Raw genomic sequence first — 13,043 nt, 5'->3', positions numbered from 1 at the left:
ACAGGCTTCAAAATGCCTGTGCCCGTTTTACTTTGAAAAGTAAACAAAAGGAACTGAATATATTTGTTGAGCCGTTTAATGTTGATGTGCCTGAAAACCTACAACACAACGACAAGTTCAATGCTCAGGACAACTCTTCTGAAGTTCTATAAACTGTTTTTATGTCCCAAGGATTTCCCCATTCTGACATGTGCTCTTAAGTTTGCAAGTGTTTTAGACAACCCACTGCTTTGACTCCATTCTACACAAAACAGACTGTTGCAAAAACACTTAAAAATCACTGATGTTAACTTATAAAACCAGCCTGACCATAGAACCAGTTCCAGCCATCACATAAAAGAGGCTAGAATGATGTACTCTATGTATCCCGAAATGCATGAGGCCTATGGTCCTCCAAGAATGTTTCACTTGGCGCTTAGTAGGAAAACGGTTACCCACTTTTTGTCGGAAGGCTGGGTGTCGGCAACAAATAGTGTAGGATGTAATGTGCACCTGAACCTGAACTATTAACATTGTTGTGAATTAGAATATTGCTGGTAAAGGTGATGGTTACTGATTATTGTCTGTGTATGTATGTGTGTGTGTCCAGGCTCTGATGTGAATAGTATGGACTCAATGGACAGTGACTGCACTATTGGTACTGGGGAAAGCCAGAGCAACCACGCTGCCTCCTCGAGCTCTGAGCTCATCATCTGGGAGATCGAGGTGCCAAAGGTGAGTCAGGACAACTGACAGGATTAAAAAAAACATACCTCTTCATTGTGACATGATCCCTTTACACCAAACAACAAGCTCACTTCCTCTTTCCCAGCGTTTGTGCAACGGTTGACACTTAATAAAATTGACTTGGAAGAAAAAGCTTTCCCATATTTTGGAATATAATAATAATAATATAATTGCAGACTGAGAATTCACTGAAAAGATCAGGCTATTTTTAAGAAATATATTGTCTCAAGACTAAACTTACTAGATGCTAATAATTTATAGGGAATAAGTTTGTTTTCTCTTAAGAAGAGTCTGTATTGTGGCTTGGCTCTTGGTGTTTGTTACGTTCTTGTTGTTTTGTATTAATGAATGGTCCTTTTGATGTGTCACATCTCATCTGCGTGTCTTCCTGCACCAGCAACTTGTCGGGCTGTTAATCGGCAAGCAGGGAAGAGTCGTGAGTTTCATCCAGCAAAACTCTGGTGCAAAGATCTACATCTCCACCCGGCCTTACAAGCAGGACTTCCAGATCTGTCACATAGAGGGTGAGTGAGGCTGACCACGTCTTCACTTCAACTCATGTCGTCTGATGTGAAGGGGTTGGGATGGCAGGAAACCAGATTGTCAGTGGGAGAAAAACAGCAGATCATGTCACAGAAACTTGTTTTGGACTGCACCTAAACTAACTGAGTGGTCTCTCTCTGCAGGTACACAGCAGCAGGTGGACAAAGCCCTGTCATTGATTGGGAAGAAGTTAAGATATCTGGATTTAACAAACCTATATGCCCCTCCAGTGCCCCAACTCGCATTGCCATCACTTCCTAGGACCTCCTGGGTAAGGATGGGCTCTGTGCCTCCACTTGTATATAACTCCTGAAAATACTTTAATTTTGTAATATTAATCCAAAGGGGAGGGGCAGGCTGGGTTGGAGTACAGACACATGTTTGCACCTTCTTGTTTCTGTAAAGAGAAGTTTCAATAGTTTTGTTTTTATGCAGAATGAACAGGGACGGGAAGTGTTTGTATAAAAGTTTATCAATTTACTCATTTAGTCCTGGTTGTGTGGAAGTAACACGACAAAGACATTAAGCAGTTCAGTGGCCTCACCTTGAGTCACAGTTGGTGACCGGTGCCATTTTGGATTCATTTTTAGTTTGGTAAAATACACAGATTCGTTAAGCTGCACAGCCAACAAATCTTTCCCATTCCCTTTTGCCTCTCTCTCGGACATCATAGTGCAGTGACAAAATATGTTGTTAAAGTCCAGTCAACCCAGGAGAATATTTGTGGTTTATATACAGTACTGGTTGAAATAACCGTATTCATAATTTTCATAACCAAACAAGCTACCTAGAAGTACAGAATGGAAAAATCTAGATTCAGAACCGTGCAATTTGGTGTAGATCCAAATACAAATGCGGATCTAGTGTTTTCATAAGGGGGCTGTTGGACCTTGGCAGTGCCATTCTCGTTTAACTGACAAATAATGAGGGATCTGAAAACTGAATCTTGCCTCCTTAACAGGACAAGCCAATGTCAGTGGATCAACCTGCTGGAGACCAGGCCCTGCAGGCAGCTCCATTGAGCAACAGCCCTGTGCCCCTAGCAACAGTCTTCACATCCACCCCTGCTCCCGCCAGCAGCCCAGAGGCTGACGGAAAGCTCGCCGCCCCGGAAGAGAACGGTGAGGCTGAGATGGAGCCCATGAGGAACGGCGCCGGCCACACCTCAGAGACGGAGAGCAGCGACAGCGGAGCCACCCCTGGGGACAAGGAGAATTCCACAGGAGCTCCACAGGATATAGAAGGTAAAGACGGACCATATTCTCTGGACAGTTTGAAGTTACCATATGCAGAACTTGTATTTATTTCAATTTATTTTCTATTTCTGCCTTTTGGAGATGCCAGTGTGTAAAGCTACTATATTTACTCTTTCTCTTGGTTGTCCAGACCTGGCTGATCCCAGTGGGATGCTTCAGTATGACAGGGCCATCCTGTTGGACTTCCAGTTCAAGCCTGCCTGCACACAGAAGCCTGAGGGACTCCTGCAATCCCTGGCGTGGTGCTAGACCAGGTATGTTATAGATTCATAGACTGTTAGACAAAAGTATTACACTGTGATTAAACCTATTACAGCAGAGGGTTAATAAATCAATGAATGGAAATGTCCGGACAGTTTCCTTAGCAGATGGCAAACTCTCTGAATGTGACTATAAAACTTGAATTTGGCGAGTGAATTGTCTGGTGACCTTGTAAGCATATAGCCCAGTAAATGCTGTTTTGATTAAAATCACACACACACATTCTCACACCAGACTCTTTTTGCCCACTGCTATTGGGGGGTTCATTGCTCCCCCTGCTGTTCAGCTCATTGTGTGTGTGTGTGTGTGTGTGTGTGTGTTGCAGATGAACCAAAACAAGTTGGCATCTCAAGTCGTGGATTCACGGGTGATTTCCAGAGGACCTGATTTCACACCTAAGGAAGGACGAGGCGCTCCAGTAAGTAACTAACAAACAAACACACTCCTCCACTTTCTAGCCTCTGTTTCAGTCAACACTTGATAACATGCTGCTTTTAAGTAGAGGATGTTTTCTGAATTTATATAATTCTGTTAGAGGTCGTGATCTGATACCACTGGAGGAATTTAGTTTCTTCTGATGGTTAATTCAACACAGAAAAACTCTTGAGATATCTAAGTAGGGTTTTCTTTTGCATGGGTCAAAATCAGGTTGATCAGAAAGAATATTTTAGGGAAAATAGGCCTATTCATTATCTTCACAAGAGTCAGGCGAGAAGATTGATTAGACTTATCCAGCATCTTTTCGTCAAATACAAGGCGAGAGCTTCGCTGGGCTCAAAGAATGGAAGCAGATACTGGAAGGCAGAACTTTTGAACTTAGGATAGAGCCAGGCTGAGTTCTTACCCCTCAGACCAGCTGCTCCTAACTTTCAGCATGGCAGTGTATGAGAGGATCACCTAAATGATATTTCTGTTGCCTTACTTATGAAACTCACACAAACTTAAACACTGGAATTGAAAATCCGTTATTTTGGCTAATTTAAAAGTTATTGAGTCATAGTAATAATACGGTTTTTCCTTTCTTCCTGTTAGAAAAGGCTTATAAACATTGGGGCGCAGCGACCACCACCCAGGAGGATCATCAACCTGTCTGTGCACAATGCTGTTCAGCCGAAGAAATCAGAGAATGCCTGGAAAGCAGGCGCGAAGAGGGAAAGCCTCCCAGCGGAACCAGAGTCACAGAAAACACAGGTATGACCAAATATACAAAAACTGAAATCCAAAAAGCAGTGGGCACATGTATGTTGTGCCATAATGCATTAAACGTGATACCATAAAATGGTGTGCCTTTCGGCATTCAATAAATTTGGTTATCAAGATAAAAATATTAAATATGAATATTTTATTATTAATATTAAATAATAACTTTAATTGATTAAAGTTACCTCGGGGCACCACCCTTCAAAGGAAGGGAAAAGATAGCCAATTTATTGATTAAGTCTCATAGATTAAGGTTCTAACTACAAATTTTGGAACTCTGATTAACAATTAAATTAATAACTATAACCAAAATTACCATATAGATAGTTAGCTAAGTTGAAAGATATGGGGTTCTTGACAGTGTAGAGGTTGGCGAAATTCACTTATGCAACATTAATGGAAAAACATTTGTGAAAGAAAAACATTTATTATGAATATAATAAAGTATAAAAACACAAATTACTAACGGTATAATTGCTAAACAAAGATAGGTATGTGTGTATACATGTGTGTGTGTCTGTGTGAGTCAGCGTGCTTTCAAGATGGTCGCTGGCCAAAGAGACAACACCCTTCCCCCACCTATTGGAATGTTTACGACCTGTAGAGATAATGAGGTGAAGAGTTATGCGTGTGTCTGTGTGTGTGTGTGTGTGTCTGTGTGTGTGCCAAATTAGAGGAAGTTACTAGATTGGATGCAACGAAAGACTGTGAAGAGCATAACAGACTAACATTACTTTCTCAATAACTTGTACCCAAAATATCACAACACCACAAATCAAACTTATAAACCTCACACAGAATCGAATAAACAGTCTTGCTTAGCCTAGTATAATTATTAAGCCCAGTTGTGTTACCAGTCCGTGGAAAGGGGAAAAAGGAAGTTGCTGTGCAGTTCGCAGTTTTGTGTCGTCTTGCTGGTTTCGGTTGAGCGGTGTAGCTCAGTTGTTGGCTGAAGTTTGCAAGCAGGACATCGAGTCGCTGCTAGGACGTTGGTAGAGCTTGGAGGGCGAGGAGGTTTCCTTGGTGAGATGAGCTGGAAGCTGCACCTTTGTGCTCCTCTCGAAGAGTTGGATGGGAAGAGAAGATGTGAGCTGGAGAAGAGGCTCCACAGCCTTCCCTCCTGTAGAAGGATTGTAGGAAGAGGCAGGAACTGGCTCGACAGCCTTCTCTCCTTGGAGGGAGTGTAGAAAGAGAGTCTAAGATGCTTTCTCCCCGTTGAGGGAGTTTAGAAAGAGAGAGAAGAAGCTGGAGAACCTAGCTTATATTGGCCCGGTGACCTCACAGGTCATGGGGTCCAGAGTGACCAATGGGAGTTGAAACCTGTGTCCCTGGGGGGGGGTTTCCACCCCTCTGTGTGAAGTTGATGCCCTCTGGGACATTGAGTTCCTTGCTCTGGTTTTTAATGGCCCCTGGGAGACGGAGTCCTGGAGGGACATGCTGCTTCAGGCTTTGATGGCACATGTAGGCCGAAGTGTGGTTTCACACAAAACCATGGCCCAACATGTAGAAATTACACATACAGACTCATTTTTATAATTAATGATAAAGTCTACGTGATTGAAGATTTTCAAAGTATTGGAAATTCCAGTAAAAATAGTGTATATATCTGTAAAGTATTTAGTTTCTGTATTACTAGTAGCTTTACAACAGGATTAGTTTTTCATGTGGAGCGAGAGATTGGTCTTTGTGCTTGATGACCTCAGAGTTTAAGTACCTGTTATGGCCTATTCCCCTCAGGACCTGTTCTAGAAGGTCCGCAGTATCCTGAACAAGCTGACGCCTGAGAACTTCAACCAGCTGATGAAGGAGGTGACGGACTGGACCATCGACACGGAGGAGCGGCTCAAAGGAGTCATTGACCTGGTGTTTGAAAAAGCCATCGAGCCCAACTTCTCAGTGGCCTACGGGAACATGTGCCGCTGCCTCGCCACGGTAAGCAGGTCGCTTGGTTAAGCAGAGAAGTGTGTCGACTTTGGAACAAGAGGCTTGTGTTTTTTAATGTTAATTGTTTAAATTGGATTTGGAGAAGTAGATAAATATTGCTCTTTCGTAAACTGTTGCGCATTCATCAGATGCAAAAAGATTATGGAGGAATTAAGTGATCTTTTAACCAGCTATTGGAGGTGTGTGCACACAGTGTCTCAATATGCAGTCAGCAACTTGCTAAATGTTTATGATGCAAATGGATCAATTGGTTCATATTCAGTTCTGCCTTGATGCAGAATAATGCTGTGAAAATCAACACAATTCAGTACAGTGTGATGATGTAGTTTTATTGTTTTGATGCCTCTAGTGTCTACACCAGACGACACACTATTTATGAAGGAGCTTGAAAATCAGTCACAAATAATCCTTTAAAACACAATTTATTAAACGTGCATATTCTCAATTATAGATTCTATTTACAAGAGTTCTAGAGAAACTATTTAATTTTCTGTCTGCCATCATTTGATAACCATAACCTTACATATATTAATTAAGATCAAATGAATCCAGGTATGAACATGTTAATTTGTTGATCTATTAAAAAAAATGTTAAACCCGTAGAAAACTTTTTTAAGAGTTAGTTCATTACTTATTTTGTCTTAATTCTTGTGTTCTCTACTAAATTCATTCCACTTACTGTTCATGTGCAGCTCAAAGTGCCCACAACTGACAAACCCAACAACACAGTGAACTTTCACAAGCTGCTGCTAAACCGCTGTCAGAAGGAGTTTGAGAAAGACAAGGTGGACGATGTGGTGTTTGAGAGGAAGCAGAAGGAGCTGGACTCTGCTGCATTGGTAAGTGTGACGCCGGATCTTTACCGAAACGTCTTTAGTTTCTGTTTCAACTCTGTTCAAGAGGTTTGTTTCCTTGGTCCCATTAGACGGAGCGTGACCGTCTTCAGCTAGAGCTGCAGGAGGCCAGGATGGTCCGGCAGCGTTCCATCGGCAACATCAAGTTCATCGGCGAACTCTTCAAGCTCAAGATGTTTACGGAGGCCATCATGCATGACTGCGTGGTCAAGCTGCTGAAGAACCACGACCAAGAGTCTTTAGAGTGTCTGTGCACACTGCTCACCACCATCGGCAAGGACCTTGACTCTGAGAAGGCCAAGGTGAGCTGGTGGTAGTTAATTTTACATAAATCTTAAATTTCTTTTATTATGGTCTTATAAAGGTCTTAAGGGCTATTACGGTTTTCATGCTGCTGTTGATGAAATGTTCCGGTTTTATCTCGGGCGGTCAGGACTGTTCCAAGAAATAAACTGGACAATTGGTCAACTCTGTAGAATAATAATCCCTGCAACCTGCTGTCTGGAAGATTGAATGGAGACATGCTGAACATGACCTTCATGTCTCAAATTAACCATCTCTCTCCCTCTGTGTCTCACCAGCCTCAGATGGATCAGTATTTTAACCACATGGAAAAAATCGTCAAAGACGAGAAGACGTTGACTCGGACACGGTTCATGTTACGGGATATTATAGAACTGAGATTGGTGAGTGGGTCTTTGCGATTTTTATTTTATTTGCACAATTGTAAAGAGTCCGACATTCAAATTCTTCAAAGTAAGATGGATTTTTCCACAGAGATTTATTTCACTGATTACCTGGAACATGATAGTGGATATTCTGCTCATATTCTGCTCAATGAATATCTACACTGCTGTTGTAAAGGAATTTTAACACTTTGTAGAAGGACTGATATAGATAGATATATAGATTATGGCAAAGAAATATATAGTGGCATGATATGTTACAGTTTAAATATAAATCAAACCAAATTTCTTTATGTAAACATAAATGCAGGATTTTTACATTGTTTATTCTGTAAATTTAAGTTTTCATATCAGCAAACATAAACGCAGATACAAATATGTCAGTGAAAGGGTGAAATGGGCAGATTTTTATTGGCTCTAGGCCAAACTGTATAAACCATCACAAACACAGCAGGAAATAACCCTCTTAGGAATATGTCACTCCTAAAAAATCAACAACGGCTGATATGGCCAAAAATGCCCAGCCATCTCACTTTTACCCTTTCTTCCTCACAAATGTATAATGACGAAAATCCCTGTTAAGTACTTGCAAGCTTGATATGATCCTGGGATGGTGATAAAAAAGCTCCTACCGCCAGTTAATGAGTCCGTTCTGATGGATTTTCCTCTTGAGACAATATCTCATCAAACACAGCAAACTCAGATGAATGTGTCGTCTTTCCTCACATCGATGTAATGAACATAATTACTGCAAAATAGGCAGCTGTTAACTGTAATTTCTATTGCCCAACATTTGCCTCGAAGCACACAGTCTGTATATCACACGACAGCCTCTATCCTTAGGCCCTTCGCGGCTCCAAACCCCAGAGGAGCCGCGAAGAGACTGGAAGCGAGAGGGAGCCAAGCCCCGGAGACCGAGGGTCACCGAGGACAAACCTGAGCCAGAGCTCAGTCCGAGAGCCTGGTGAGACGCACGGTGCTGCCCAACACCGGACAGACATGGCGATAATACTGACACATTCACTCTCTGCCATTACACACACTGTTGTGACTGTGGTTGTTTATTTGCCTTGACAGTGAAACCTGAGCCTGTTGTCATGACGATACAGAAACCTGCTCGGTCTGAGGAGCAGATTGACAAGAAGTCCAAGTCCATCATCGAGGAGTTCAGGAACAATAAGGATTTCGAGGTGCTAAGATCCACTCAACTGATAACTGATTTTTATTCACACCAACAAACGGCTGCTTATAAGAATATTAACGATGACATGTTTACTGCGTCCGTAGATTAATTTATGAATCAGATCATTTGGTCTTTAAATAAATTATTTGGTGGGGCAACCTGATGGTGAAGGCACCACATAGACATACATGCTCTCAAGCAGCAGCTCTCCTGTTTGACCACCATTTAGTCTCATACCCCTCCTCTCTCCCTACTTCACTATCTGTTTATGGCCAAAGTGGTGTTGAACATCTCTTTTTCTCGCTCCTCTCCAGGGGCCTGTACTACAAGCGAGTTCAACACACCCAGGATATCTTTCTGATATCCTTAACTGAACTTAACCTAACTATCGCAACCGCGCAACAGTGTAGTTTCATTTTGGTGGGAACTGACTGCACGAGTCTCACACACAGAGAGAGAGAGAGAGAGGGAGGGAGGGAGGGATGGAGGTTGTCACAAGATAAATCTGTAAATTATCTATCCCCATTCCAAACAAATATTTAATTTCATAAGATAAAGGGAAGAATAAAAGTATTAGTCTTGAACATGCTTCTTTGTTTTCTTGCAGGAGGCTGTCAAGTGTGTGGAGGAACTTGATCTGGGCTCTCACTTTCACATCTTCATACGCGTCGGGATGGAGTTGACTCTGGATCGCAGTCAGATCACACGGGACCACATGGGCCAGCTCCTCTTCCAGCTGGTGCAGAAGGGAATCCTGCCCAAACCCCAGTTCTACAAAGGGTCAGTTCCCCTGCTCAGTTCTACTTAAGAGTTAATTTCAACCCCTGTGTGGAGAAAACAATAGTAAATAGATTTAGTTGATGTTGTCCAGCCATTTATCTTCCTGTTAATTATTTTCAAAACCTATAAACATGTCGATACGAGAAAAAGAGAGAATGACTATTGCAATTTTCAGTGGTTTTTGGTTGTTTCTAAAAGTCCATGGTTGCTTTTTCTAGAAAGGACTTTTTTACATCTAATTTCTTATTAACTTTAAAAGACCCAAACAAGTTAAATAAAATAAAAAAACTTCTTCTGTCCCTTTACTGTGGCCAATTTCCAGTTTATTTTAAAATACCTTAAAAGAAAACCACTGTTTGGTTTCTCCTTATTATTCTGTTCTTACAAATTCATCAACAACTCCCAAACTTTAAGTAACATCAGGTATAAAGAAGAAGTAAATTGCCAAAGATCCATTGATTTCTTTCGGGAACATGTAAATTGAGTATAAGAAATCATTTTCTTTTTGCTCAATAATTAGACATGGTCCGTTTTTCGGAGCAGCTCATTTTTCTAACCACAACATCCTTGTTTCTTTTCCCAGGCTTGCAGACATGCTGGAGCTTGCGGACGACATGGCCATCGACATTCCCCACATCTGGCTGTACCTGGCCGAGCTGCTCTGCCCTGTGAAGGAGGGGGGCTTCTCTATGAGAGAGCTCTTTAGGTACGAGACACCCTCACATGCTCATGGAGCCCATATGGGTGAAATCAAGTGAAAGTCGGTGTCCAGGAAAGAACCTTTAATCGGATCTTGGAGGCCAAACTACTCTAGCTGATCATTTTAGTCATCTGTCTCAGAAATAAGAAGAATAACCCCCTGAAAAGGCCACAAACGTGTTGACAGTGATGAACTCTGCTCTAAACTAAGCTGTGTGTGAAGTAAAGATATGTTCAGACTTTTAAGATTTATTTTAATTTCTGTCATGTTCTGTTTGTTCACAGTGAATTAAGCAAACCTTTGCTTCCTGTGGGAAAAGCTGGGATCTTAATCTCTCAAATACTGCACATACTATGCAAACAAATGGTAAGAAACACTTTTCTTAACTCTTTTTTTTCCTGTTACCTGTTCTCATTATGAAGCAGGTGGATTATAACCAGTGACTCAGCTGCAGATATAATGTAAATATACATAGATTATTGACTTGTACAGAATCTATATTGATAGTGTTATTGTTGCACTGCAACAGAGTTCACTGTAGCATTTTTGTATTATTCATTCAGTGATTCATTCAATTATTATAAACCAGTAAAATGAAAAATCTCAATGAAATCAACAAGGCTGAATTGCTCTTTTGATTTGAAGCAAATATTTTCTCATTCATTAAGTAAGTTTATGAATTAAATATTTCTCCCTGCTGTAAATTAGACGTAATTAAAAAGACGTTTCAGAGCATTGGTTTGTGACGTTGTCCTCTTGTCTCCACAGAGTCATCGAACTGTGGCTTCTTTGTGGGGAAGAGGACGTCCAGGCTTTCATCTCACAACAGGTCAGTGATGAAGGTCAACGCTCATCAAGGGCCAAGATATATCACTGGGAGAAAACCCTCAGTTACCATCGATCAGCTGTTTGAAGACTGTTTAACTAATTGAGATAAATAAGAACTTTTAAGTTTTTAATTGTTTCCACGTCGTCTTTCTCCTCTATACTTCCTCACGATATCAATGTTGTCTCCACTCAAAACAGAAACTCCAGTTTATTCAGGTGGGCGCCTCCAGCTCCGAGGCGACTCTGTCCGAAAGAATCTGGTCTCCCGAGAACGGTGAGGCTGAGATGGAGCCCATGAGGAACGGAGCCGGCCACACCTCAGAGACGGAGAGCAGAGACAGCACACAGAAGCCCGAGGGACTCCCTGCAATCAGTGCCGTGGTGCTAGACAAGGTATGTTATAGATTCATAGACTGTTAGACAAAAGTATTACACTGTGATTAAACCTATTACAGCAGAGGGTTAATAAATCAATGAATGGAAATGTCCGGACAGTTTCCTTAGCAGATGGCAAACTCTCTGACTGTGACTATAAAACTGGAATTTGGCGAGTGAATTGTCTGGTGACCTTGTAAATATGTTTTTTATTCGTTCCTAAGAAACCAGAGATAGAATTGGACCAAACTGCAGAAGAAGAGACAACGATCCAGGAGAAGCTGGATGAAAGTGAGCCTGTTGTGTTGGTGGAGCCTTCGAGCTCTGCAAGGAAGACACGACAAAGGGCTCCATCAAACCTGAGGAAGAAGACGAGTGGACTCACTCAAACGGAGCCCGTGGTTTTTGTGGGAGCTGCCTTCTGCAAAGAGTGGCCAAAGATTTGTGTCAGTTTTGGATTCTCTGAGGACGAATACTCCAGCATCCTGAAGGAGCAGCAGCAGCAGCCCCTCACCTCCAAGCACCTGGGCCCACCAGAGGTGGTGCTGGAGGTGGTGCCTAAGGTACTTCAGGGCTTCTGGCTGCCTCCTGAAGAGACCTGCCTGAACATGCCGTCCCAGCACCTCAGTGTTCTGGCTGTTAGCCTGACCAAAGCAGTTGAGGACATGGTCTCCAAACTTCTGCCCTCACTGCTCCGTGAAGTCAGCTTCACCCGCTCCACCAGGGACAAACTGGTCCAGTCGATCCAGGACGGTGTTAGACAGAGCTTCACTCACCCCGTCCTGATGGAGAAGATCAGCTGCTTTGCAGTAGATCTGATGAAGTCCATGACCACCATCGCAAAAAAGAACATCTGTGAGCTGTTTCAGCCACAGATTTCAACAAAGGAGCCAAACACCGTTGCTGAAGAGGTGAAGCAGGAGCCTCATCAGGAGTCAGCATTCACTCTTCCTCCACCAGCTCCTCCTGTGACTCCTCCTGCTGAGCCTGCTGTGGTCCTGGAGGGTGAGGGTCTCTCTCATGTACCCATCATCCACCTCCTCCATTTTCAATTTTTCCTGCATTGACTGTAAATGTTTATTTAGTGTCTTTACACACTATTTTAATACAAATCCTCAGTGTAGTAATGTATTATGTGTTCCAGAAAGTTTTGTTCTCTGTACATTAGAAAGCAATGTACACATTGAAAATGCCAAACACAGCGGTGTGAACTTCCACCACAGCAGCACCTGTACCCTACAAAAATACACAGAATCTGTATTTGAGACATTCAAATTTTATATTGCACAAACGGTGTAAGAGGAGAAAAATATTATGCATATTTCAAAATCGGTTGGGTCATCCAGTGTGGGCTTTGGAGGATCAGCTATAAAAATCAAGGCAAGGCAGAGCTGAAGAAAGAGGAAAAACATTGTCGCATAGAAAACTGGTTGAAATTCTCCTAAAGTCAGTGACATACACATCACCAACATCATTCAGCCAGACACAATCCAAAGGAGTACAGAAAGGGCTGTTGTCGTGGTTTTTAACATCAGTGATCTCTAAGGCACAGTTTTCCTGAGTCAAATCTCTGAACAACTTTGTGCGGCCCCCAAAGCTTTCCAAGACCTTTATGTCGTCCTTGTGACAGATGACGTCATCTATTTTATTTGCAAATTGCCAGGTACCTCTGAGTCAGGAAGAGGACAGCGCTTCCGTAAGCTGTAA

At 42.2% G+C, this 13,043-nt stretch overlaps 2 protein-coding genes across 2 annotated transcripts; both read left to right on the top strand.

The window, feature by feature from the left end:
- Nucleotides 1-2,225: 2,225 nt before the first annotated feature.
- On the top strand, nucleotides 2,226-2,774 carry LOC124854537 (eukaryotic translation initiation factor 4 gamma 3-like). The gene is made up of 2 exons (XM_047342158.1): nucleotides 2,226-2,513; nucleotides 2,656-2,774. Exons 1-2 carry the CDS (start codon nucleotides 2,240-2,242, stop codon nucleotides 2,772-2,774), a joined length of 393 nt encoding a protein of 130 aa, XP_047198114.1. The 5' UTR covers nucleotides 2,226-2,239.
- Nucleotides 2,775-3,111: 337 nt separating this feature from the next.
- On the top strand, nucleotides 3,112-13,043 carry LOC118117125 (eukaryotic translation initiation factor 4 gamma 3-like). Its single transcript, XM_047342157.1, is given in 14 exon segments — nucleotides 3,112-3,204; nucleotides 3,819-3,977; nucleotides 5,724-5,918; nucleotides 6,623-6,769; nucleotides 6,856-7,086; nucleotides 7,366-7,470; nucleotides 8,314-8,434; nucleotides 8,548-8,660; nucleotides 9,261-9,433; nucleotides 10,017-10,139; nucleotides 10,418-10,499; nucleotides 11,160-11,354; nucleotides 11,561-12,341; nucleotides 13,000-13,043. Coding segments are annotated over 14 exon segments (2,562 nt in total).

The sequence above is a fragment of the Hippoglossus stenolepis genome, chromosome 2 (genome assembly GCF_022539355.2).
Source record: "Hippoglossus stenolepis isolate QCI-W04-F060 chromosome 2, HSTE1.2, whole genome shotgun sequence".
Lineage (NCBI taxonomy): Eukaryota > Metazoa > Chordata > Actinopteri > Pleuronectiformes > Pleuronectidae > Hippoglossus > Hippoglossus stenolepis.
This window is presented reverse-complemented; position numbering and strand designations above follow the sequence as displayed.